At 32.5% G+C, this 22,981-nt stretch overlaps 3 protein-coding genes across 6 annotated transcripts; 2 read left to right on the top strand and 1 right to left on the bottom strand.

The window, feature by feature from the left end:
- Positions 1 to 676: 676 nt before the first annotated feature.
- LOC129896477 (DNA-directed RNA polymerases II and IV subunit 5A-like) lies at positions 677 to 5,802 on the top strand. 3 transcript variants are annotated; one of them, XM_055972396.1, is made up of 5 exons: positions 677 to 787; positions 2,181 to 2,388; positions 2,735 to 2,914; positions 4,551 to 4,664; positions 5,459 to 5,802. In XM_055972396.1, the coding sequence occupies exons 2-5, from the start codon at positions 2,188 to 2,190 to the stop codon at positions 5,582 to 5,584; spliced, it is 621 nt and encodes a 206-aa protein (XP_055828371.1). In that variant the 5' UTR covers positions 677 to 787; positions 2,181 to 2,187; the 3' UTR covers positions 5,585 to 5,802. The 3 variants fall into 3 exon arrangements, with proteins under 3 accessions (XP_055828371.1, XP_055828370.1, XP_055828372.1); XM_055972395.1 differs by having other exon boundaries at positions 683 to 787; positions 2,178 to 2,388; XM_055972397.1 differs by lacking the exon at positions 5,459 to 5,802 and adding an exon at positions 5,086 to 5,406 and having other exon boundaries at positions 683 to 787; positions 2,178 to 2,388.
- Positions 5,803 to 8,453: 2,651 nt separating this feature from the next.
- LOC129896496 (dehydrodolichyl diphosphate synthase CPT3) lies at positions 8,454 to 10,951 on the bottom strand. 2 transcript variants are annotated; one of them, XM_055972418.1, is made up of 2 exons: positions 10,809 to 10,951; positions 8,454 to 9,784 (listed from the first exon to the last, which is right to left on the bottom strand). In XM_055972418.1, exon 2 carries the CDS (start codon positions 9,659 to 9,661, stop codon positions 8,789 to 8,791), a length of 873 nt encoding a protein of 290 aa, XP_055828393.1. In that variant the 5' UTR covers positions 9,662 to 9,784; positions 10,809 to 10,951; the 3' UTR covers positions 8,454 to 8,788. The 2 variants fall into 2 exon arrangements, with proteins under 2 accessions (XP_055828393.1, XP_055828392.1); XM_055972417.1 differs by having other exon boundaries at positions 8,454 to 9,703; positions 10,809 to 10,949.
- Positions 10,952 to 14,190: 3,239 nt separating this feature from the next.
- On the top strand, positions 14,191 to 21,712 carry LOC129894409 (signal peptide peptidase-like 1). The gene is made up of 4 exons (XM_055970094.1): positions 14,191 to 14,383; positions 14,734 to 15,740; positions 17,879 to 18,097; positions 21,377 to 21,712. The coding sequence occupies exons 2-4, from the start codon at positions 14,943 to 14,945 to the stop codon at positions 21,491 to 21,493; spliced, it is 1,134 nt and encodes a 377-aa protein (XP_055826069.1). The 5' UTR covers positions 14,191 to 14,383; positions 14,734 to 14,942; the 3' UTR covers positions 21,494 to 21,712.
- The last annotated feature ends 1,269 nt before the right edge of the window (positions 21,713 to 22,981 follow it).

The raw sequence follows: 22,981 nt of genomic DNA, 5'->3' as shown, positions 1-22,981 counted from the left end.
GAAATAGTAGTTGAAAAGTTATTTTTGCTGCTCCTTAAAACACGTCAAATTAAAAAGGAAAAAAAGTTTTTAGCCTCCAAGCTTGCGAAAAAGCTCAAAATAGTCCCTTGTCTTTGGATTAAGACTTAAAGTCATTTTTGAATTTTCACATGGAGCATTAATAGTTTTTCATTTTACAATATTGATGCACTTTTGGTCTTTCCCCAAACTTTTGTCTATCTTTTAATATTGATTTTGTTCACAATTTCATGTATAAAATGTTCAATTATCTTTTTATATATTTAGTAGAAACAGTAATTTAATGTGAGAGAAGGTGAGAAGAAAATACCTAGTTATGTTTAGTAGAAATATTATTACAACTATAATTCGAGAGGTTTATCACGTCGATTTCACGTGCAATAGTATAAAATTTTCTTTTCTTGCAACGTCATATGTTAATGTTTTCTTAGTCTAGCTATAATAATATTTCTTCTGAATATGATAAGGCGTTCTTGTTCTTACCTTCTCTCGGAGTTACTATTACTACTAAATATATATAAAAAGATGATTGAACATTTTATACATAAAATTGTGGACAAAATTAATTTTAAAAAATAGGCAAAAGTTTGGGGAGGATCAAAAGTGCACCAATATTACAAATATGAGAACTATTAGTTCTATATGTGAAAATTCAATGATAACTTTGAACTATTTTAGGCCTTTTCTCCTCCAAGCTTCATATTCAAGTTAAACACGCGAATGCTCTCTAAAATTAGGGTTCTTCAAGACCTTCATACGTCCTATCCAGGTAAACTTTTTATTTTAAATATATTTCCCTTATTTTTCTTCTGAAACAGTTTCAGTTTCTCTGTGCATTTATTTTTTCTGTGTAAAATTTATCATTTCTTTGTGTATCTTCGTTCTCTTTGTTTCTATATATACCTTCTTTTTGTGTTATATCGTTTGGCTTTTAGTTACCAAAAGAATGATTTGAATGTACCGATCAAATTCTAGCTGAGGCAAAAAAAAAAGAATTAGTTGAGGTGTGAGCAAGCTAGCCTGACTTAGTCATTAATAAATAAAGAATTTCACACTCAAGTGCCTGTTGAAATTAGAAAAGATTCAAAATAATGCTTAGTTTGATGTGAAATTAGAGTAGGAAACAGAAAAAGGGTATGATCATGTTCCATTTCAAAAAACGATATGGTTGTATCCCTTGTTGTCTCATGCAACTAAATACATTGATGTGATTCGATTGATTGTGAAAACTATGGCGAGGTTTATTATGATGGAGAAGATAATGATGGATTATTAAGAGGAGGATGACAACTAAGGAGATAAAGAATGTGAAATCATCAGGATTGTTTCAGTTAGTCTTTGTTTCTCTTATTCCGTGTGCTTTCTCCCATGTTGTGTACAATGCATCCGAAGTTAGTATGTTGATTGAAGTTGAGAATGCAATCTCTTGGACCTTCCCCTCACACATGATCATTTCAAGTGCTAGTTTCACATCTTCGTGTTTGGACCTATGTTTCCATATTAGAAAACATGTTCTAACTGTTCTGTAGCTGTTATTCATGTGCGAACTGATAGACTGATACGATTGTTACTGATCAGAAAAGAAAAGATAGGAAATTTACATCCCTTTCCTGTGGGATTGTAAGAAATTTGTATCCCTTTCCTATGGGATTTTTTTACATTTTCATGATTTGATCTAGTGACCACAAAATGAACATTGCTTTCAATTTTCTATGATGAAAAATCAGTCTCTCTCAATATTGGGTTTAAATAGAGTGTTTCAAGAAAGAAATATGTAGTATCACATATGCTATATAATTTAACAACTTATACACCATTGCCGTTGAATTTGTCTTCTTTTTTTTTGCATCAGTGATTTTATTTGCAACAGAAGCTATTAAAAGTAAAAAAACAGTTTTCGTTAGAGAAGTTTTTTGTGCGTCTTCAATGTAGTTTTTCTGTCTGTCTTGTCCATGCATGATGTACTGATAATAGTAAAAAAAATGTTAACCACCGTGCTGGAGGAGTCTGACCTTTAGATAAGGAAGTTGGGAAAAGTTTCTTGTTACAAAGATGACATACTGCAATCCTTCTGATGCACTCAGTGTTCAGAGTATTAGCTGTAACTAGGAGTTCTACCAATTTCTTTACCATAATAATTCTCTCTCTCTTGAATTTAGTAGCACAAAGATGGCTTTATCAGAGGAGGAGCTCTCAAGACTTTTCAGAGTTCGTAAGACACTGATGGAAATGTTGTCTGATAGGGGCTACCTTGTTGGAGATTTTGAGATAAATATGTCAAAATATGAGTTCCTTCAGAAATATGGTGAGAACATGAAGAGAGAAGACCTTGTACTTCAGAAAGCCAAACGTAACAACAGTTCTGATCAGGTGTGCTCTTTCAATTTCCTTTCTTGCATAATTGTAATTATGGTTACTGTCAGTTTAAGTGCACTGCTTTCTTGTCTAAGGATTTTAATGTTTCCTTAATTTGATGACCGGCAAAAAAAAATTATTTCCTTCAATTGATGAAATAATCTGTGTCTGTTTTAGTTCTCCGGCAACAAATTTGATTTTTTCGTGGTTTTGTGGCTTAAGTTACTCCCTTTCTACTAGTATGTTAGTACAGTATGTCTCTTCATTGTATACCTGAGGATTTCATAATTTCTTCATTGTATACCTGAGGATTTCATAATTATTTGCTACCCATGTCTCAGCCATTTCTGTTTGATTCCAGATATATGTGTTCTTTCCGGAGGAGCCAAAGGTTGGTGTTAAGACCATGAAAACTTATACAGAGCGCATGAAAAAAGAAGATGTCTTCCAAGCAATCCTGATTGTACAACAAAATTTGACTCCCTTTGCTCGTACCTGCATAAGTGAAATATCTACAAAGTTCCACTTGGAGGTTTTCCAGGTGACTACTGTACTATTTCTACTATATTTAGTTTGTTCTTACTACTTGAATGAAGGATTGAAATTGTTATGAAATAACTGAGGAGCTTAGTTTACTCCTAGGTTTGTGATCATTTTATTTTTTGTTACCTTTGTTATTTGATTTCTTTGATTTTGGTCTGACTACCATTCATTTGAGCACCTGACACTACTCAAGTAGTAGGACCACCAAAATCAGAGAGAGAGTGTTGTTACTATACCATTTGCATTTTGAAAGTGGACTATCTTTGTATCAAAATGGCATGATGAGGATGCCACTTCACGTTACCCTAGATATGTGTTTGGAGCGAGAAACATGTTCTCTGGGATTTCTCGTAATTAGTGTCGTTCTTGTTCTTTAGGTGGAGGCACTTCAGTTATTTGTTTCATTGGAAAAGTGTTTGAAATTCATTGGGCTTCCAATTTGCTGTTGTGCTGCATGGCTAATGCTACTGGATAGAAATCTGTGGTGTGGTATGCTAAAAGTGGTGACAGCTTGTTATCAAAAAAGATATGATTGAGAGTTGAGACTGTGAATGGTTAATATGATTAAAATATAGGAATCAGATTATGTTATATAATTCTGAATTGCATATTGTCGATGCACTCTCAAAAGAAAGTCTTCAATGTGTGTCCTAACATGGAAAATTTTATATCTAAGATACACTTCTTCCAAACATTGATATCCAGAGTTTCAACAGATCAAGATCTATGTTAGAGTCTTTTGTGACTAGTTCCTAATAGAATTTGTCTAATCACTTGCGAGATATTGCTTAGGACCAATGGATCAAATAAATGTAATTTTTCAAAAGTGTGGAGGGGGATTGGTGTCTATACCTCCAAGCTTCAAAGCTGAAAACAGCAGATTTCTCGGATATTTTTTTAAAAGATAAGGTTACTGGTCCTTTCCATTGGTGACATTTTCAAGCTTCAGAAGGATATATGTTCAAATTCTCTGTAGAATTAGAATAAAGTGCAAAAAGCCAAAAACAATTGTCAAGTGTAAGAACCTACTTCCTACTATGTGCGGGCATATCCAAAATGCCTAGCAGCCATATGGGGTTGCCAAGTCCCCGCCACGGCCATAAAGCAAAAGGAGAGGTAGTTCAGGGATGAGAGTGCCTCATTTAGCGAATTCTAACTCAAAGTAAAATGATAATAGAATCCAAAGCTCTTTTTCAAGTATATGAGTTAATAAACTAGTTAATATGCCATTATGGGTTAACACAGCTTAGATAACATGTACTTTAATTCATAATCCACAAAAGAATGGCTTAAGACTATTGTACATCATATGGACAAATTGACGTTCCCGCTCATAGTGACTTTACTTGTTTGAAAAATTTATCTGTTGTGAATGATTCTGCAATTTTATGTTATTCGAAGCTGGTATGGGTTTTGATACAGAATGATTCTGCTAGCATTTTCACTCATATAAAGGGTTATTTGGTATTCCTCTAGGGTTGACACGTCTGTTATTTGTTTGATTTGGAAAATCAGGGAGCTCATTTGGCTTCTAATATGCACATTTAGACGTTTACTTTATGTGATTGATAGTTATATTTTGTCTTAGAATGCTTAATCTTCTTAATCATCAAGATAAATGATTAATGTTTCAGGAGGCAGAGATGTTGGTAAACATAAAAAACCATGTTCTAATTCCTGAGCACCAGCCACTTACTCCTGAAGAAAAGAAGACTTTGTTGGAAAGATATACTGTGAAAGAAACACAGGTTCGTCTTTGTAATATTATTTCACTTGCTAAAGTTTTACCTCATATAATACACTAAAGACCAGGAGACACGTGTTGCATGCATAAATCATAATGTTGAAGGCATTTTTGTAGAGGTACTGATGGTCAAGAGTGAAAGAATGGAGTAAACGAGAAATAACTAATTTAATAATTAATTCAATGGCTTTGTATTCCCTTTCAACCCACTGGAAATGAGTTTGTTGGAAGGGGTATAATTGGAGATAGAAAAAAGAAGATAAAACAGCATGCTTGATGATAGTGTTAAAGCCGAAACTGTGTTGTTCCCTTAGTAGTATAGAAAACTTTAAGTATTTTTTTCTTTGCGTCGTTTTATTTTATGTGAAAGATCATCGAAACCTTGTATCAAATAGCTATTTGCCTATGTAAATACATCTCTACAGCTTGGTTTCTAATATGAATTGGGGTTTGGCTGAGGGGAATTTTACAAGGAACTAGTGTCCAGTTGAGAGGCTTGCACAGATATATCGACAGAACTATTCAGTTTCCAATTGGATCAGCTGAAGGGGGCTTTGATGAACCTAATATTAATTGTGAATAGCTTTGATGGAGAAACTACCTGCATGCATTGTTGATCATCACAGTCATGGCCTTTTTATCTTCTGCTTCTTCCTTTTGTCTGATTGTTTTGTCCCTATCTATCATCTTGATTCCCTTGCCATTGTTTTGAATTATGCTATATAGATAGGTGTGATTGATTACTATAGTCAACTTTCTATCTAATTGAATGTCTCATATTTTCTTCTGCTAAAACAGCTTCCTCGGATTCAGATCACCGACCCAATTGCTAGATATTACGGTCTAAAACGTGGCCAAGTTGTAAAAATTATTAGACCTAGTGAGACTGCAGGCCGTTATGTTACTTACCGATATGTGGTCTGAACTTGTTTTTGATGTTTTCACCAGTTGAAAGGTAAGAAGGGGACAGTTGACTCAAGTAATGTAGTTTGTTATTTGTTGTTCCTTTTTCCCCCTAAAAAGAGCGATAAAAATTGTCCGAGTTTTTTCTAACCCGTCTAACCATGTAAAAACAGGGTCGATTTACGCTCTTGAACTGATAAACGTCTTTCATTAACTTAGCCTTTTTTTTTCTTTCTGTATACTGCTTCCTGATTGCTAATGTTGTGATGAAATTCTCTCCCTCTTTGATGCCACAGAAACACCAAACCCTTCGTCAAATCATCCCCGATTTATATAGTCATACCAAACTTATTTATTTTTTTGAAACTGGTAAATGTATGTACCAAACTTATATCATGTTCTATCATTTGACACATTATAAAAAGAGTTTAAACATGATAAATTCATCGGGGCACGAAATTTTATGGTATTATGAATTTGTAATATTCAGGGGCGGATCGAGGAAGGATCGGGGGGGTCAGGGTGTGTCGCGTGACACTGCTTCGTCTGAAAAAAATACTAATATGATAGTTAATAACTATCTTATATTTATTTGAGATTTTTTGTTTATTGTCTACTATGGATTCCATCGGTTTAATTTTTGAGACAATTTTGAATATATACAATAAACTAATTAATTACAATAAGTATAGTCATATTTTATTTACATAAAAAATAACCAAAATCATAGGAAATATATAGTGACTATAAATTGAATATATAATATAAATTATTTATACATGAGCTATACACTGAATATACATTATGATACATTCAAAAACTGAATATAGCTTGACTATACATAAAATAAATACTAATCATACAAGTATATACAACGAATTGTCATTATTTTGGTAATTACTTTGGCCAAATAGCAACTCGGTGTAATTTGCCCTTAACTTTTTGCATTTGACCCAATGTATTTGACATAAGCAACCGTGGTTATTATTTTTTTTTTAAAATAGTAAAATTATTTAATTAAGTTAAAATTAACAATATTTAAAGAACATGATGTATTAATTACACAGCTTATTTTGCCAATTGTGTATAATGAACAATATGTTGTTATAATGAAGAACTGTTAATATCGTATGAATACAATACATGTAGGAGGCCTCGAACTAGAAACATGCACCAACTAAAAATTGTCAACTAAATATTAAACTCTACACATATTTAAAACAAAATTGATCTTAGGCAAAACAAGAATAGTTGGATTTTGTACTATTTAGAGAATGCTATACTATTTATCCTTCTGGATTTTGATTTTGTAATAAGTTATTGTGTCGTCGTTGTATTCTTCAAATTTTTATAGTTTTCGTCGAATGTCGTGCATGATTTTGATTTACAAGATATATCCTACCAATAAACATAAAATGAATTGATTAAATTGACCATGTTCTAAAAAGGTTTTTTTTTAATAACGTTCTGAAAAGATTGAAACAAATAATTATTGGAAAAAATGGACCTATGTATTATCAAACTCCTCAATTATTAATTGTGCGTACTAATAACTAAATTCTAATATTACTTTCTTACATTCAATTCAATAGTCAAAACGTATATTTCCATTATTGGAGCGCTATTGTTTTTTCATGCATCGATTTTCAAAAGACAGAATATATCTTAAATATTTAATTTAATATCATTTATAAAGATCCTCATTTGTCTAATATAAAAAAAAATTATTTTAGATAATTAACTTTTATTTTTAAAATTTAATATAACCTTATGATTGCACTTCTACAACCAAATAATACACTTATAATTACACTGTAATTACATTATGACAAACAAACAGGTTATCGTGATTATTAAGTTGTGTAATTACTAAGTTGATGATTACTACCTAGTAATTACAACAATTTCAATTAACAGGCGGCTTTCCAAACATACCCTTCTTAGAGGCGCATAGGCGGTAAAATGAGGCTTATATTTAGCTTCTTATTTCAAGCATCAATGAGAAAACATGTCCAGGTTCTAATACTTAACTCTAATTTTTTCACAATATAAAACAAATGGGTAACAGAAACAAGGTTCTACAGCTTTCATGAGTAACACAGACCATGCAAAATAGCAATCCAGAAGCAGAAATACCACATTATGTAAAAGTGATTTCTTCCAAAAGCAAAGCTAGCACATCAACTAGACAGATTGCAAAAATGTTGTCTCAAAACTGTAGGGAATTGGAGCCAAAATTTTATAAGAAACAAAAAAGTAAATCAAAAGAGACCACTAGAAAAATACACAGATGAGCCCATGAAAATTTAACATACATATGACCAAGTAAGCTATCTTGTTGCCCTTCTGATTTGAAGTCAAATGATTGCTGACACTGGAAATGGCTTGATCAAAACAGCAGACTTTTCTCATTTGATAATTTGTGATTTTTGCTAACAAACCGATCAACTTGACAGGTAAATGCAATCAGTGAACGTCTTGGTAGAATTCACCAACCATTAGTAACCAACAGACTTAGAAGCCTATTTAAGATGACAAATGAAAGAAACAATTCCATTCACAAAACACTGATAACCAAGGTATCCCCTCAATTAGTTAAAAAAAATAGTGATGCAATTGAACAAAAACCTCTTAGTGTTATCTGAACAGTTTGCTTGAGATAGAAGCAAGAATCACAATTGATTTTCATGTCCCATTTGCCTTCAATCATTCTCAGTGGTTCTACCTAGAGGATCACAAATTCACAATGTCATTTAGAAACACTTCCAGCGGATGTCAAAGTCTGAGGTTAGAGTTGGACGTTGGATATTGATAGGGGCTGATACTTACAAGTGCTTAGGGTAATGAGTTATGTATAAAGTTGATAGAACGAAACTTACAAAAGAGAGCATTTAAGTAGTTAGAAGGGATGATATTTATACTTTTGATTCTTGATAATTAACTTCTCACTGATACAACAATTTCCAAGGCCAGATCTTAGTGTACAATACATTCATTCCTTGCTATCAAGGAGAATCCAATATAGCTCATTCAGCCTTCCACTACTTATTTGATTTTCTACCACCAGTTGATAATTTACTGTATATATCTACAGGAGAAGAACACTAATAAACAGTCCTAATCAATGCATACATATTCAGTAGATGAGTACTGCATTAAACAAATGGAGCTGCAAGACAAAATCACAGCAGGATTAAAAGTTGCTAAACAACTTTTACGTATACTTCATGACTGCTTCTTTTTCTCCTTCAAATACGAGTAGTTTCTCTGAAAGTCTAAAATTACCCAAATCAAATGCCTTAAACCAATCTCAGGCCATAGTGCAGTGGGAGAATAAAGGAGACAATGTGCACTTTGCCACAAAAGAAAATTGCTTAACCGATTTGCTCCGGAAGTCCGTATAATAATGTCTGGATCAGGACAAACTGACATGTACATATGTCTGTCAACATTTGTCACACCAATACGGTGCTCATCCTTGTCCTTCACATTTTCTTCAAGTCCAATTAAATTGCCTCCATCATTATTTGCATCTCGCTTTCTAATCTCATCCCATTTTTCTTCACAAGATTCTTGAACAGCAAACACAATCTCATCTGTTGATGAGTAAGCAACACAAATAGACAATACAGCTTTTGAATTACCTGATGTCTTTACCATAGCCCTCTCAGCTGCTGCCCTGACACAGTCACTCAGAAGTTTAAGGTTTCCTTGAAAGTAAATCCTAATCCCAAGGCGGTTTACAATGCTCTCCTCTTTAGTTAATTCATCAATCTTTTCCTGCATCAGTTTCATAAGCGATGCAACTTCTTCAGGCCTTCGCTTGAAGTTATCAATGCTGAAGGCATAAACCGTCACGTATTTTACACCAAGCTCGTAACAATATCTTAGCATATTGATAAGAGCTGAAAATCCAGCCCTATGTCCATCCCCATCAAGCAAGTTCTGTTTCTTAGAGTATCTACGGTTTCCGTCCATAATGAAAGCAATGTGACTAGGAACAGGACCCACATTAAGTACAGAAAATATACATTGGCGAACAAAGCTGCTAATGTTTTCAAATAGATGTCCCACTTTTTTACCGTTCACACCTTCCATATCAACCCTCGAACTAATGCTTGATCATGCACCAAGATCAACCTAATCAAACATTAGGGAATTTAGTCTCAATTAACCGCCCATGATAGCATGAGGCCAGAGCAGGATAAAATCAGCTTTTTTCTGCCATTAAAGAAAAACAATGCAGAACAAGAGAAAACATCACAGAGGTAAGTTGACATCACAATAAATACTAAATAAAATTAGCACAACGAGCTACTTTGGGTCATGCACTATACTCTTTAAGTTTTATATAATGACACCATGAAGTTTCTGTGTTTCATAAGGTCTATTCATTTTTCATGTCTTAATAAAATTCTTTGGAATTTCTTAATTTCCTCCTATATCTAGAAATGGGTTTGGAACTTTCTATCAGTTGCCCAAAAAAGGAACTATCTTTTAACAATAGAAAAAGGGCACTATCTTCTAATTCATTTATGGAAAGATTCTCTTTTACAACAAACATTTTCTTGCAGCTTGGAGTTTCACTTTGTCTGAAAATGCTGTAAGCATTTGCTTAAATTGATTGTGCTCATAAAAATTTTGTCAAATTTTTCAAGAAATGGCAGTAGGCGTATGGATGTGGTTTGAGAAGAATGAGGTCTCAGGTTCAAATTCCAATAGAGACAAAAATACTAGGTGATTTCTTCTCATCTATGCTAGTCTTCATGGACAGAGTTTGTGTTACTGTTTATTGCTGGTGGGAGGTGACAGTATCGGTAGAACTTATTAAAACTATAGTAACTCAAAACTACTCTTGACTAAGAACCGAGTTTATTTTTATGACATACACACATAAAGTGCAATAACTTAATTCAGTACAATAGACACAAATAACATTTCAACAAAAAGGATAGAAAATAAACACGAAATACTGCTATACGTTTTCATAATATAAATTCAGATCTTTAAAAGAGTCGGTCAACACAGAAGCCAAATGCAAACCCCAAACTAATAAGACCAACTAAAACAATGATATTCAGTGAGCCTAGATTTCGATGAAACCAAAATAATGATGGATCAGGCATGACAAATGGCAAACACCCTGCTACTTGTGCATTGGCAGACTTCAATAGCACCTAATTTAGACAGAATTTTAGTGATAGAATAACCATTTGCAGAGCATTTAAAGTAAAGAGCAGTGCACCTTTGAATTGTGATCAGAAAACAGAGAGCCCCGTAGCGGCTGATGGTCGGCGGCAGACCCTTTCCGTCTCAGATAGATCTCTCCTTTGACAACAAAGCAAAGAGAGCAAAATTAAGGGTTTAAAATATGTCTTTTCATAAAAATATAATTAAGTGGTTTCTTCATTGATTAGCTTATTACATCAAGTGGGCGTATAAGTTAATGATAAAGTGTTTTTTTAAAAAACAATAAAATGGAGTAGGGTTTAAGGGGGGTGGGGAAAGAGATTATAATGAGGGGAATTTAGTCAATTAATTAAGTTACTAATTTTTTTTAACAAAAATAATATAGTAGTATATATGTACGTAATTATAATTAAAAAGAAAAGAAGAAGATGTGTGTAATTAAACTCATTTATCTATGATTTTATTCAAAATCCTATAACTTGATTTTTTTGGAGACAATATTTGTTTTGGGAAAATGTATAAATTCCCCTAAAGTGGTACCGAAAAATCAATTACATACTTAAATTATCATGGCGATCTATTACACACCTAAATTACCTAAAAGTGAATTTACTCTCTGAAACGTATAACACCAGTTTCACAATATGTGATGTATTACACTCGTTGTCACATCAGCTCCATGTCAGAAATTATAATTTTTTATATTTTTTTCTTTTCTTTATCAATTATTTTTTCTTTTATTAATTATATTTTATACTAATGAACTCCTAATTAATTATTAAAACTCTCGTAACACCACCCATCCAACCCCTCCCTCCCCAATCCAATCGTCTTTTCCACCAAAATCAAATTCACCCTCCTTCGTCTTCTCAACCATACCCAAACACTCTCTATTTTTTTTAGTCAAAATATATTAAATGTTCTTGCTTTTAAATTTAATTTGCTTGAATCTGAACAACTTGTGTGAAAGATAATTTTTATTCCATATCTAAAGTGGGAAAAAAAAAAGTTTGACTTATAGGTTTTTAGCTAGAATTCTTCTTCTTCTTAGTGGTTTTGAAAGAAAAAAAATCAAGATTCAAAATGGAGAATAAATGGAGGGAAGCAAAGGTGGGGCAGGTAGGCTCCAAAGACACTTGAACATTCACCGGCGACGGCGGCGGTGGCAGGAGGGAGATTTTTCAATGTTATTTCATGTTCTCACATTTTGAGGTTGTGATGAAAAATGAAGAGTGAAGAAGAAGAGGATAATGGGTGGGGTGTGAAGAAGAAAAGCGTGAGTGGGTTGAAGAAGAAAAGATGTGGGAGATGGGGTGATTTTGTTTTTTTTTTTAATTTTTTTTTTTACTTTTGACGTGCTATATTTTTTTTATTTTTTTGCCACGTCAGTTTTAAGGAGGTAATAAATTAACTTTTAGGTAGTTTAGGTGTGTAATAGATCGCCATGATAGTTTAAGTGTGTAACTGATTTTTCGGTACAATTTCAAGGGGGGAATTTATGCCTTTTCCCTATTTATTTTGAGACATGATATGCTAATATTATTATTTTTACCCTGCCTTTTGATATTTTTCTAGGGATAAGCCATACTTAGTTAACAACATGGGTTGTAGTGCAGTAGTGAGATTACTACACCCTTAACTAGAGGTCTTGAGTTCGAGGCTTGGTATGGAAAAAATCATGTTGGAAGAGTCACTCCCTGTGCGCGATCCGAATTTAATCGGGACTCTATAAGCTCCGGACACCTCGAGAATCAATATGACTAAATTTTAAAAAATAAATTAAATTACATTAATTTGATGTTTCATATAAAAATTTAGATATTCAAAAATTATATGAAAAAATACTATAAATTATAATTTTTTTCAAATTAATATGATCAAAATATATATTATAAAATACTAATCAAAATTAATATTATTTGACTCCCAAGAAAAAAATTGTTACAACTTAACAGAAACGAAGAGAGGAACTTAAATGAAATGAAACAATAATTGATATGATAGAGAAGGGACCATGTTAGTGAGTGTGAGACATGAGGTGCACCAGTTAACTTGGGAAAAAAATATGTAATATAATATATATGTATATACTTAAAGAAGGACAATATATTTAATTATGCACCCTTAAATACAAAACTGATTTGAAAAAAAAGGATTAAGTAATCGCGTTTGAAATTCGATAATTTCAAATACTTAAGTCTGATGATGTAAAATTGTGGCTTTGTGAAAGTCAAACATCATATATTTTCATCTAATATTTAATATGACTTGCAAACGGTAAAAATTCGAATATTCTTTACTAACTTTTAATTATATATGTCTGAATCTTTTTATATATGTTTGCATCTCATTCATACATGACTGAAATACATATAAAACAAACTAAAATTTGCGATATATGTGTTTGAACAAAAAAAAATCGTTATTCGAATTTCAACGATTTACCACACAATTCAATACTCAAATATACTCTAAATAAACTAAATTTGAAATATAAATTTCATATATTATAAAAAAATAAAATACAATCATCAATTTACTAAACACAATAAATCTAACAAACACATTTAACACCCTTTTAATTTTTTCGACTCTTCACTTTAGTCATACATACATAACTAACCTATGTATAAGAATGAGCTGAAATTTTAGACATGTGAATTTCTTTCCCTTATTGTGTGTACTTTTTTATTATTTAAAATTTTCTTAATGAAAATCCTTGTTTTGCCATTTTTTGTTATTCAATAATCTATATTTTAAAGTGTTATCCTTCAAATAAATCGAGTTTTTATTGTTACCTTTTAATAATCTAATTTTAAAATTAATATGATATAAAAATATAAATTTAAAAGGCGTTTGATTATGTTTAATTGTGAAAATAGAAAATATAATTTTTATTTTCAAAGTGAAAAATAATATTTCAAAATTATAATTATGTTTGACTATGAAATACGTTATAATTATAATTTGGAGGAAAAAACAATTTTTTATTGTTTTAAAAAATTAAAAATTCTTCAAAAAAATAAAATAAAATTTTCTAAAATTTCATGGAAACAAACATATTTTCCAAAATTAAACTCCAAAAGAAAAAGCAAAAAAGTTCCACTTACCAAAGTTATTTGAAAAACTTACATAAATACACAATTTATTTTATCATATTTTCTAAGATTTTCTATCATTTTAAAAGATTACAAAAATTTATATTCTTTCTTATTCTCGGATACATCACTTTACGCGATATATTGGTCGGATATATTATTTTATGTAATATATCGATCAGATATATTTATGCGATGTATCAATCAAATACATTATTTTAGGTGATACATGAGGATATTTTGAGATGTATGTAAATTTTATTAAATTAATATTTTTTTTAATTTTAAAAAGAATAAAGATAGAATGTTATTAGTCATTAACACGGTAACATGACAGTATTTGTTACCAACACAAAGTGGGGGCGATATTCTCGTTCATTCACTACTACAAGTCACACTGATACACTGAATCTTCAGAAATCAGAAATGTCTTCTCTTCTCTGTTGAAACCTTCAATAAAGAAGCCCTCTTCGGTCTGGATCGCTGAGGCGTAGGATAAAGACAGAGTTCGGTCAAATTCTTCAAGTCCAAGGTAAGTCCAACATTAAAAAGATCTCATAAATTCACTGTTTAAACAAACCCCAATTTGCATATTTTTGTGTGATAATTCATTCATTTTCACAATTATCATCATTAAGATCGTTTGTTGTTGAATCTTCTTTGCCTTTAGTTGATTGTGTAGAATACGGCTTTATTGATGTAACGGAAAAGTGTAGTTGTCGGTACCGATTGCTTGTTATCAGATAAAGTTCATATCATCTTGTTGAGCATTTTTATAAAAAAAATAAAAAAATTCAGAGGATGATTGATCAAGGTAAAGGATATGTGTGAATTATTACTACCCGGAAAAAATTTCATCAGTCTAGTTCTTTGTTCTTTCAGGTTATTTGAATTACAACGACGACTGATCAAGGTAAAGGAGCAACTTCTATATAGTGGAAGAAAAGGAAGTAGAGGAAATCTTAAGCATCTTTCCAAAAAAGCAATATCTGGGAGTTCATGAAATAAGGAAATTGTTTGATTTTTAACTTTATTACGGCTGAAAGGAAGTGTTTATAGGCAGCTAGGAAAAGTGTACAACTTTGTTAAGAATGGAGTCTTTATGGAAGTTAATGTATTTGCTTGAACCAGCACCTGTAGCTCTTATTCTGACTGCCATAGCTGTGTCATATGCATCTGCGTTCCGGGCTTTAAACTATGGCAAAGAAATGGAGAGAAATCGTGATTGGTCTGAAGCATCAATCACGTTAGATAGGTCTCAAGCTCTTATGATCCCGATAGTGAGCTCTTGCAGCTTGCTTATGATGTTCTATTTGTTCTCTTCTGTCTCACAGATCCTCACTGTGTTTACTGCAGTTGCCTCAGCATCATCTCTTTATTTTTGCCTATTCCCTTATATTGCCCAAATCAAGTCTCGGTTTGGCTTAGCTGACCCTTTTGTATCTCGATGTTGTTCGAAGACATTTACTAGGATCCAAGGCCTTTTGATGTTGCTATGCATTGGCACGGTAATAACGTGGCTTGTCTCTGGGCATTGGATACTGAATAATTTGTTGGGCATCTCTCTTTGTATTGCTTTTGTGAGCCATGTTCGCCTTCCTAACATTAAGGTTTGTGCAATGCTCCTTGGCTGCTTGTTTGTATATGACATATTCTGGGTTTTCTATTCCGAGAGATTCTTTGGCGCAAATGTCATGGTGTCTGTAGCAACCCAGCAATCATCCAATCCTGTACACATAGTGGCGAATAGATTGAGCCTTCCTGGATTGCAGATGATAACCAAAAAACTCGAGTTGCCTGTCAAGATTGTGTTCCCCAGAAATTTATTGGGTGGTGTTGTGCCTGGATATGCTGCTATTGATTTCATGATGCTGGGTCTTGGTGACATGGTAAATACATTTTCCTATTTTTGAAATAAGTAAAAGGGTCAAAGAATGTCTCCCTTTATACTCTTCTTGTTTGCATCTTAATTTTGTCCGCATAAAAATATATAGAGGGTGAGACACAACATGGGACATTTCAATTTTTCTCAATGTGATGAAGTTTTCCTTCATTCTTGGTTGTTCAGGGGACCCTGCTCACCCCTTCTTGGGCCCACCTCTAACAAAAAAGAAATGATAAAAAAGGGAACAAAAAGAAAGAGTTGACAGGTGACTTTAGTTTTTTTCTAGTCTCAGCAGCTGACTTTGCCATAATCTGTTGATGTTCCTGTCTTTCTTGAATAACTTTCACAATAAGGTATGCACTTTTTGTTTGTCTGATCTGATTAGTAGTTCTTTTGGACAAAGGAGTACTGAACCTAATATGGTCTAATAATGAATTTTCTAATATAGGGTAGGATGATTCCTTTATTGTGATTCTGTGACCAAGAATCCCTTATCTCAATGAATAGAAAGCTAACAAGCTCCTTCTTGAATACAATCAATTCTCTACCATCTGTTACTAATTCGAGTATAATAAGTGCATCTTCTCTTGTCCCTTTCCTGCTAGCTCAAGTATTACCTCTTCTCACATGCAACATAAGCATCAGGACCCAACTGCTGCACCACAACTTTTTTTTTTTAACAAACTGCTGTTAGACAAACCTAGTTAAAAAGAGATTTGCATATTGATGTTTGGAATTCCTGTAAGATTTATGTTAAAAGATATCAGCAATTGTGTGTAATTGAACCATATTCAGGCACTAAGTTTCATATTCTGACTGTAATAGCTCTTCTTTCACTCTCTCAAGAAAGATACAGAAATTCTAGATGTGTTGGCTTGTATGATGAACAGATGGACCTTTTTCATGTTAGGGTAAGCGATGGGAGTATAGTGCTTACCCAAAAGTTTATCAAGGAAGTGGGATGCATATGAGTGGTAGCTGTTTAGGCACTGGGAATTTCATATATTTTTCTGTTAGTTAAGTGAATCTTTTGGGTGTAAACAAGAGATCATGATTGATGATCTGCGTTTCTGGCAGGGCTTTCATAATGGCTTTGAGGTGGAAAATTTGGACTCTCGTTTCTTAATGTTGTTGGTTATAGTTACCTTCTTCCTCATAGTCTCTATCTTTTCTTGTTTTCTTGGTTATTAGTAATTAGTAAATATAATTTCTGTACTCTTCCCTACTTTTGCTTTTCAATTTATTATTTTGGGTTGGTGGAAGAGGAGGGTGTGGGGGTTTCAAAAGTTTACTGTCACTACTTAATTAGTAGATCAATAAAGAACCTCGGGACAGTTTTTACTGTTTTAATTATGCAAATGTATTTTTTGATTGGGTAATATATGCAAATGCGTTATATGTTATTTCACATGTGCCCGGAAGGGTTTTAAAAAGATATAGAAGAAAGATGTATCAAAAAAGCAAATACTCACTTTTTCCCATAGTATATGTATACATTTAGTGTTGACATAGTTTGATCGATTAATTAGGCTTATATGTTACATTTTCTAGCAATGAAAAGTATGAAAGTAGAAGTTTGTAAATTTGATCTAGAAGAGAGTATGTCATATGAAAGTTTTGAATCTGAGCAAGTAATTAATTTTTAAATTGTGAAAGTTATATGGTATTATCACCCCCAAATGAAAATTCTGTCATATAACTTAGGAGTTTGGATAAGATCAATACAAATTTTTCTCCCTAATCCTACTTTGTCCATGAAACCTTCACCACCAAACACATATTGCAGGTTTGTCTGGTAATAGTTGTGTTTGTGCAAAGATACTTTATACTGACAGTGATCACAAAGTGAACCATGCTTAGCATGGAAAAATTCTTAAAAACTTTTCTTTTTCCCAATTCTTGGAATTTTGTGTGATTCTGTCGGCAATTGTTCCAAAGATAAGTCTCTAACATTCAATGTTAAGTATCTATGGCTGACTGCATATACACGTGATATGTGTTTCCATTATTAAGTGTTAAGTGAATACAATAAAGATCTCCACTGATTCTCTTGTTTGTGATTAGTCCTTCACAATGCGTACTTCCATAAATCCGCCAAATAGTTTGTCATGGACCAAGCTTTCATTTGTTTTGTGTTTTCAGGCTATTCCTTCTATGCTTTTAGCATTGGTTCTCTGTTTTGACCATAGAAAGAGCAGGGACTCTGAAACCATCATTGATATGCCACTTCCAAAGGAGGATATATCATCTCCAAAGGGATTTTACATATGGTATGCGCTAGCAGGATATTCACTTGGACTGGTTACTGCCTTAGCAGCTGGTATTTTGACTAACTCGCCACAACCAGCACTTCTATACTTGGTATGTTATTTTTGTGTGAAGCTCAACACCCCCTCCCAATCACTGCTGCAAGTCTTCTTTATTTTGTTGGTTTTCAAGATTCTGCTAAGTAACACAACCACGGTCCCTACGGTTGTGGTAGTGTTGGACTGATACATAACGGGACACCGTTTTGGATATGAAGTAATTCTTTTAACACTAGAGGTTTTCTAAGTTTCATACTTAAAAGTAAATGACCCTACATTAATCTGATCAAAATAAGAAGACTCCCAACACTCGTCAAGCCGATATGAGTATAAGCAATAACAAAGGCTTATCCAAACTAGTTGGTATCACCTAGATGGGACCTTTTCTTCCACCTTATTATGTTTTTAGCTATGTCCGCATTGATTCCGGGATAGTATAGGTATATCAAGACAAATTCTCTCCATCTGTATTAGGTATCCATCCCTTTCTTTGAATTACTTCAGTCATCATATTGTCGCATCTACTGAGTGATTCATCGGGAGGTCTATGTGGAACATACCAATTTATCTCAATGCCTTTTTCTTCTTCTTTTTTTTTTGTTGATAATGTAGGCCTTTCTCTTATTTTATCCTATACATGTACCACCTACACCCTTTTTCGGATGTGGCCATTTCTAATATTGCCTAACTATATGCCAGAACATCTAGTAGTATACAAAGCTAATGCATGCTTTATTTTTTTTAATGCATCCTACCAAACGACCCCTTAAGTTCATTGAGTTTTGCACATTTTTAATTATTTTCTTTGTTCTGATATATTAGAACTAAGGTATTCTTTCTCTACTTATTTAGCATCTTTTCACTATTTATATAACTTTGAATAGTTTGTATAGTCATATTGCTCCAACTTTTACAATTACTTCCACATCTCTATAGGGATATCATGGACCATAGGTTTTCTTACTCTCATATTCTAATGACATCTTTTACTCTATTAAACCTAACTGCTTATGTTATATGAGATTTCCATCTACCACTGATATATTAAGATCTATAAAATTATTCTCTTTGTGATGAACGATTTATTGAGTAGCATCTTAAATTCCTTTTGATCTTACTATCTCCCATTAGAACTTGTTAGACATTGTGTTTAATATACTCAGTTCAGTTGTTCAACTCCTCTGTCTCTGCTAGTTGATATATTTCCCTCTCTCATTCCTGGGTCTCTAATGGGTCTAAGCCTTAACTTGGGTTTTACCAATTGTTTTCGTGGCCTTCTAATTTTTTTGATACTCTTCAAATGCTTCACCTTCTTATGTTGTTGGTAACTTCCTGTATTACTTTTGGTCGAGGTCCTAGTTCTTTAGACACATAGTCCTTTATTAATGCAAGTTGTCATTTCCTTTAATGTGATATCTATGTTGGCATCAAAGTCCCATGCTTATACGTTGGTGACTTTTAGGTAAAGTTTGAAGTCTATTTTGTTATGATTAGGTTTACTCTTAAATGTATGATTACTTCTTTTTATTTATAAAAATTAGGTGTACGGCAAAGCTAAATCATAAATTAATATTTGCTTACTTTTTTAAAAGACATTCCTCCTCGGTCAAAATCGTCGGTATACCTACCCATATGTCCATCCTTCAAATTCCTGGTAAAGATGTGTTGGTCATTTGGTATACATTGGGTCAAGGTATACATGCAGTAGCTATATCTAACTAGTTTGGGTTGGTTATATGAATCCTTGATATCTGTTCGACTCAAATTTGGTCATGTCGTCCAGATACAGAATGATATTTTTTTAAAGACATATTAGGTTTCTCTAAAACTGGATATTCTTCAAAACGCAGTGCTGTCACGACCCAAAAATCCCATTAGGCCGTGAGGGCACCCACTATCCCGGTAGGCAAACCGTATTTCTTTATTAACCAATTAACAAGTTAACTAATGTTGAATTTATATAAAATAAACACCTAATTCTTATCAAAGTGGAATCAATAAGTCAAAATCAAAACTACTCCAAGACCTGGTAATACCAGTACAAGAGCATTTACGAATACGCAATAAGTTTGAAAAATTAAAATAACTGTCAACTGTATAGAACTACATAATAGGAAGAAAACCAATTCATACCCAATATGATGTTGAAGTCTAACATATCCAGAATAATTAAGTCTACCCACGTGTCCTGTACTACCAAGTCAACTACACAAGATCGATGTAATTGATCCACCACTAAGAAGAAAGGGGGACACAATCTTACAAATCTCTAACCAAACTAAAAAGACCACTAGCATACACAGGACTTAACATAGATGTAACAACCAAACCTTGTTCTTAACAAATTAGGACCATCTCTTATATGGATCCTGGATTCCTAGGTTTCTATTATGTATTGTTTTTATCCAAGTCTCTATACTTTCTATGCATTCTATAGGTGTTTTAGTGACAACTTCCCTCTGTATAAGTTTAGAGGCTTAGCTTATCTTCTTTTTTAATCTTCAATCTCATAGTGTTTGTATATATGGGTAAAAACTTACCTGCATCTGGTGTTTACCCCAAACTAATAAATGCAAGACACGTGTCTTTAAGACACACATTTATCACTTAACTGTGGTTAAGTGATGTGTATTCTTACTTATTTTTAACTGCTGAGCTTGGGTTTAAACATTGGATGCTAGTAAGTTTTTAAGATGGTGCATTTGGAGGTCTACCTAAATGTGCATTTAGATCAATGTATCCATATCTTTGCAAATTTTGTTTTTTTCCTTATCAAATCCAAAAACATTGAGGTGGTGTCCAACCGGTGTGAATGTGGGACTCTTACATGCTGCCTAAGATTTGGTCTCATGAATTCTAAAAGAAGAGTTTGCATTGCGCGTATGATATCCTAAAGATACTGGGTTGATGTTTAAAGTTCAGGGAGTGCTAGTTATTTAGGATGTGCATGAGCCATGCTAAAACCTGAGTGATATTTCATGCTTGCATGAGCAAATTAATCTGCTGTGAATTTCCTACATCAATTCACACCCTATTTTTAAAACGTTTGTAAACTCAGTTCATTTTTCATGTATTAATTTTACTAGCCGGAGACTAGTTTTTACTCTAGGAACTCCAATAATGAAAAAATAACTAAATTCGACTAGAACTTGTATCAATATTTTAGTAGTTTAATGCTGTTTTGTAAAAACTTCTTGAGACTTTCATGTCAAAAAAAAAAAAATACTTCTTGAGATTATTCTCTTATGGTGGTTTAAGAAGAGTTCTGTTTCCATAGCAAGCATGATCCAATTTGGTCTTTAGCTCATTTACTTCCTATATTTGGCTAAAATAGGTACCATCAACTTTGGGGCCGATAATTGTCATTTCATGGATGAGAAAGGAGCTAGCGGAGCTGTGGGAAGGATCACCATCAAACATAAATGAGAAAACTCGATTTACCGAAGTCTGAGCCCTTGCATTCTTCGCATGAACTACATCTAGGGAAGGCACATCCAAACCTGTAAATTTACTTGGTATAATTCAGCCCCATCTGTTGGATATTTACAATTTTTGTTGGCCCTATAAGTCTTATATTTACAAGGCTGCCAGTCTTGAGACAGCAATGAGCCTCAGAGTTGTGTTGCAATTACAAACGCTAATATTTCTATTACTGGAGTTGCATTGTCTTCATTCTCCCCTTTCCCCAGTGATTTCTAGGGAAAACTGGTAGTACTATTTTGGAGGTAGAGGTGGAGACTATAGACCACCATTTTCTTCTCTTCCTGTATGGTTCATATGAATTTCAACAGGTATTGGCCCGTTGTTGTCATGTGACTAGGAGGTTACGGTTAAGCTATGGGAATAACCTTTTACAGAAAAGGAGGAGATTCATGATTTCCACATTCTGTAAATGACTTTTTTAGGTCTACAATTAAAAAAAGGAAAGACTTTTACATGATTACCCTGCCGAAGTTAAAACTTTCGGAGTACACAATACATATGATTGTAACCCTGAAGGGCATGCAATTAAGATGGGCCAAATTAGACAAAATGTCCATTAGGAGCATGTTTTAATTACACTCTTTGGCATGTTTGGTAGATCAAATAATTATTTGGTAAGAGAGGAATTAGGTGTAATTGAAGGGGAGTAATTATATTCTTCAATTCCCAAGGGAGGGTAAGGAATTGGTGTAATTACATGAAGCTTTTTAAAATTCATCTTTTATTTGTATTTATATTTTTTCATTTTAATTTATTTTTTATTTCTACTATTTTTTTTAAAAATATTTTTATTATTCTAATATTTTCTAAATATATATTTTTTATTTTTTTTATTTATATTTTATTTCATTCTCAACCTTGACTTTTTCATTTCATGTAATTTTTCATATTATTTATTTATTTATTTATGATTCTATTTTAAAAAAAAATAATTTTGTTAGTATTCTAATTTTTAAAATCATATTTATGTACGTTGTGTTAAAATTTGATATAAGAGCATTATGTTAAATTTTTTGTTTTGAATTTAGGATTTATGTCATATTTTCAATTCCATTTGTTTTAGTACTATTGACTTGATATTTCACATTGCAAAATATTTATTTTTTAGTTAAACTTGATAGATTATTTTTTTTGTCAAATTTTTTGATTTTTTTATAACATTATATTTATAATATTAACATTTTTTGTCAAACATATATTTCATGATGTTCATAAAAATCTTATACTTTTAGTTTATTTGATTAAATTATTTAAAATATACTAATTTAAAAAATATAAATAAATTATTTTTTTATAATACTCCTTCTATTTCATATTAACTGAATTTCTAAAGTTTTTTTCATTGTTCAAAACAGTTGAATTGTTCAAAGTTCAAGAGGAATGTTGAAATTTTTTCCATGTTTGCCCTTTTTATTAATGAAGTTTTGTAATTACCTAGGAGTAAATTACACTACTT

The sequence above is a fragment of the Solanum dulcamara genome, chromosome 7, assembly GCF_947179165.1.
Source record: "Solanum dulcamara chromosome 7, daSolDulc1.2, whole genome shotgun sequence".
NCBI classification, from domain to species: domain Eukaryota; kingdom Viridiplantae; phylum Streptophyta; class Magnoliopsida; order Solanales; family Solanaceae; genus Solanum; species Solanum dulcamara.
The sequence above is the reverse complement of the archived record's forward strand: the minus strand, read 5'-3'. Positions and strand labels throughout refer to the sequence as shown.

What these genes read in the sequence shown, in the direction of transcription:
- LOC129896496 (XM_055972418.1), bottom strand. Translation starts at nt 9,661, where the DNA reads ATGGAAGGTGTGAACGGTAAAAAAGTGGGACATCTATTTGAAAACATT.
- LOC129894409 (XM_055970094.1), top strand. Translation starts at nt 14,943, where the DNA reads ATGGAGTCTTTATGGAAGTTAATGTATTTGCTTGAACCAGCACCTGTA. An exon ending in TGCTGGGTCTTGGTGACATG is followed by an intron (nt 15,741 to 17,878) that starts GTAAATACATTT and finishes TTGTGTTTTCAG; the next exon opens with GCTATTCCTTCTATGCTTTT. An exon ending in AACCAGCACTTCTATACTTG is followed by an intron (nt 18,098 to 21,376) that starts GTATGTTATTTT and finishes TGGCTAAAATAG; the next exon opens with GTACCATCAACTTTGGGGCC.
- LOC129896477 (XM_055972396.1), top strand. Translation starts at nt 2,188, where the DNA reads ATGGCTTTATCAGAGGAGGAGCTCTCAAGACTTTTCAGAGTTCGTAAG. An exon ending in GTAACAACAGTTCTGATCAG is followed by an intron (nt 2,389 to 2,734) that starts GTGTGCTCTTTC and finishes GTTTGATTCCAG; the next exon opens with ATATATGTGTTCTTTCCGGA. An exon ending in ATACTGTGAAAGAAACACAG is followed by an intron (nt 4,665 to 5,458) that starts GTTCGTCTTTGT and finishes CTGCTAAAACAG; the next exon opens with CTTCCTCGGATTCAGATCAC.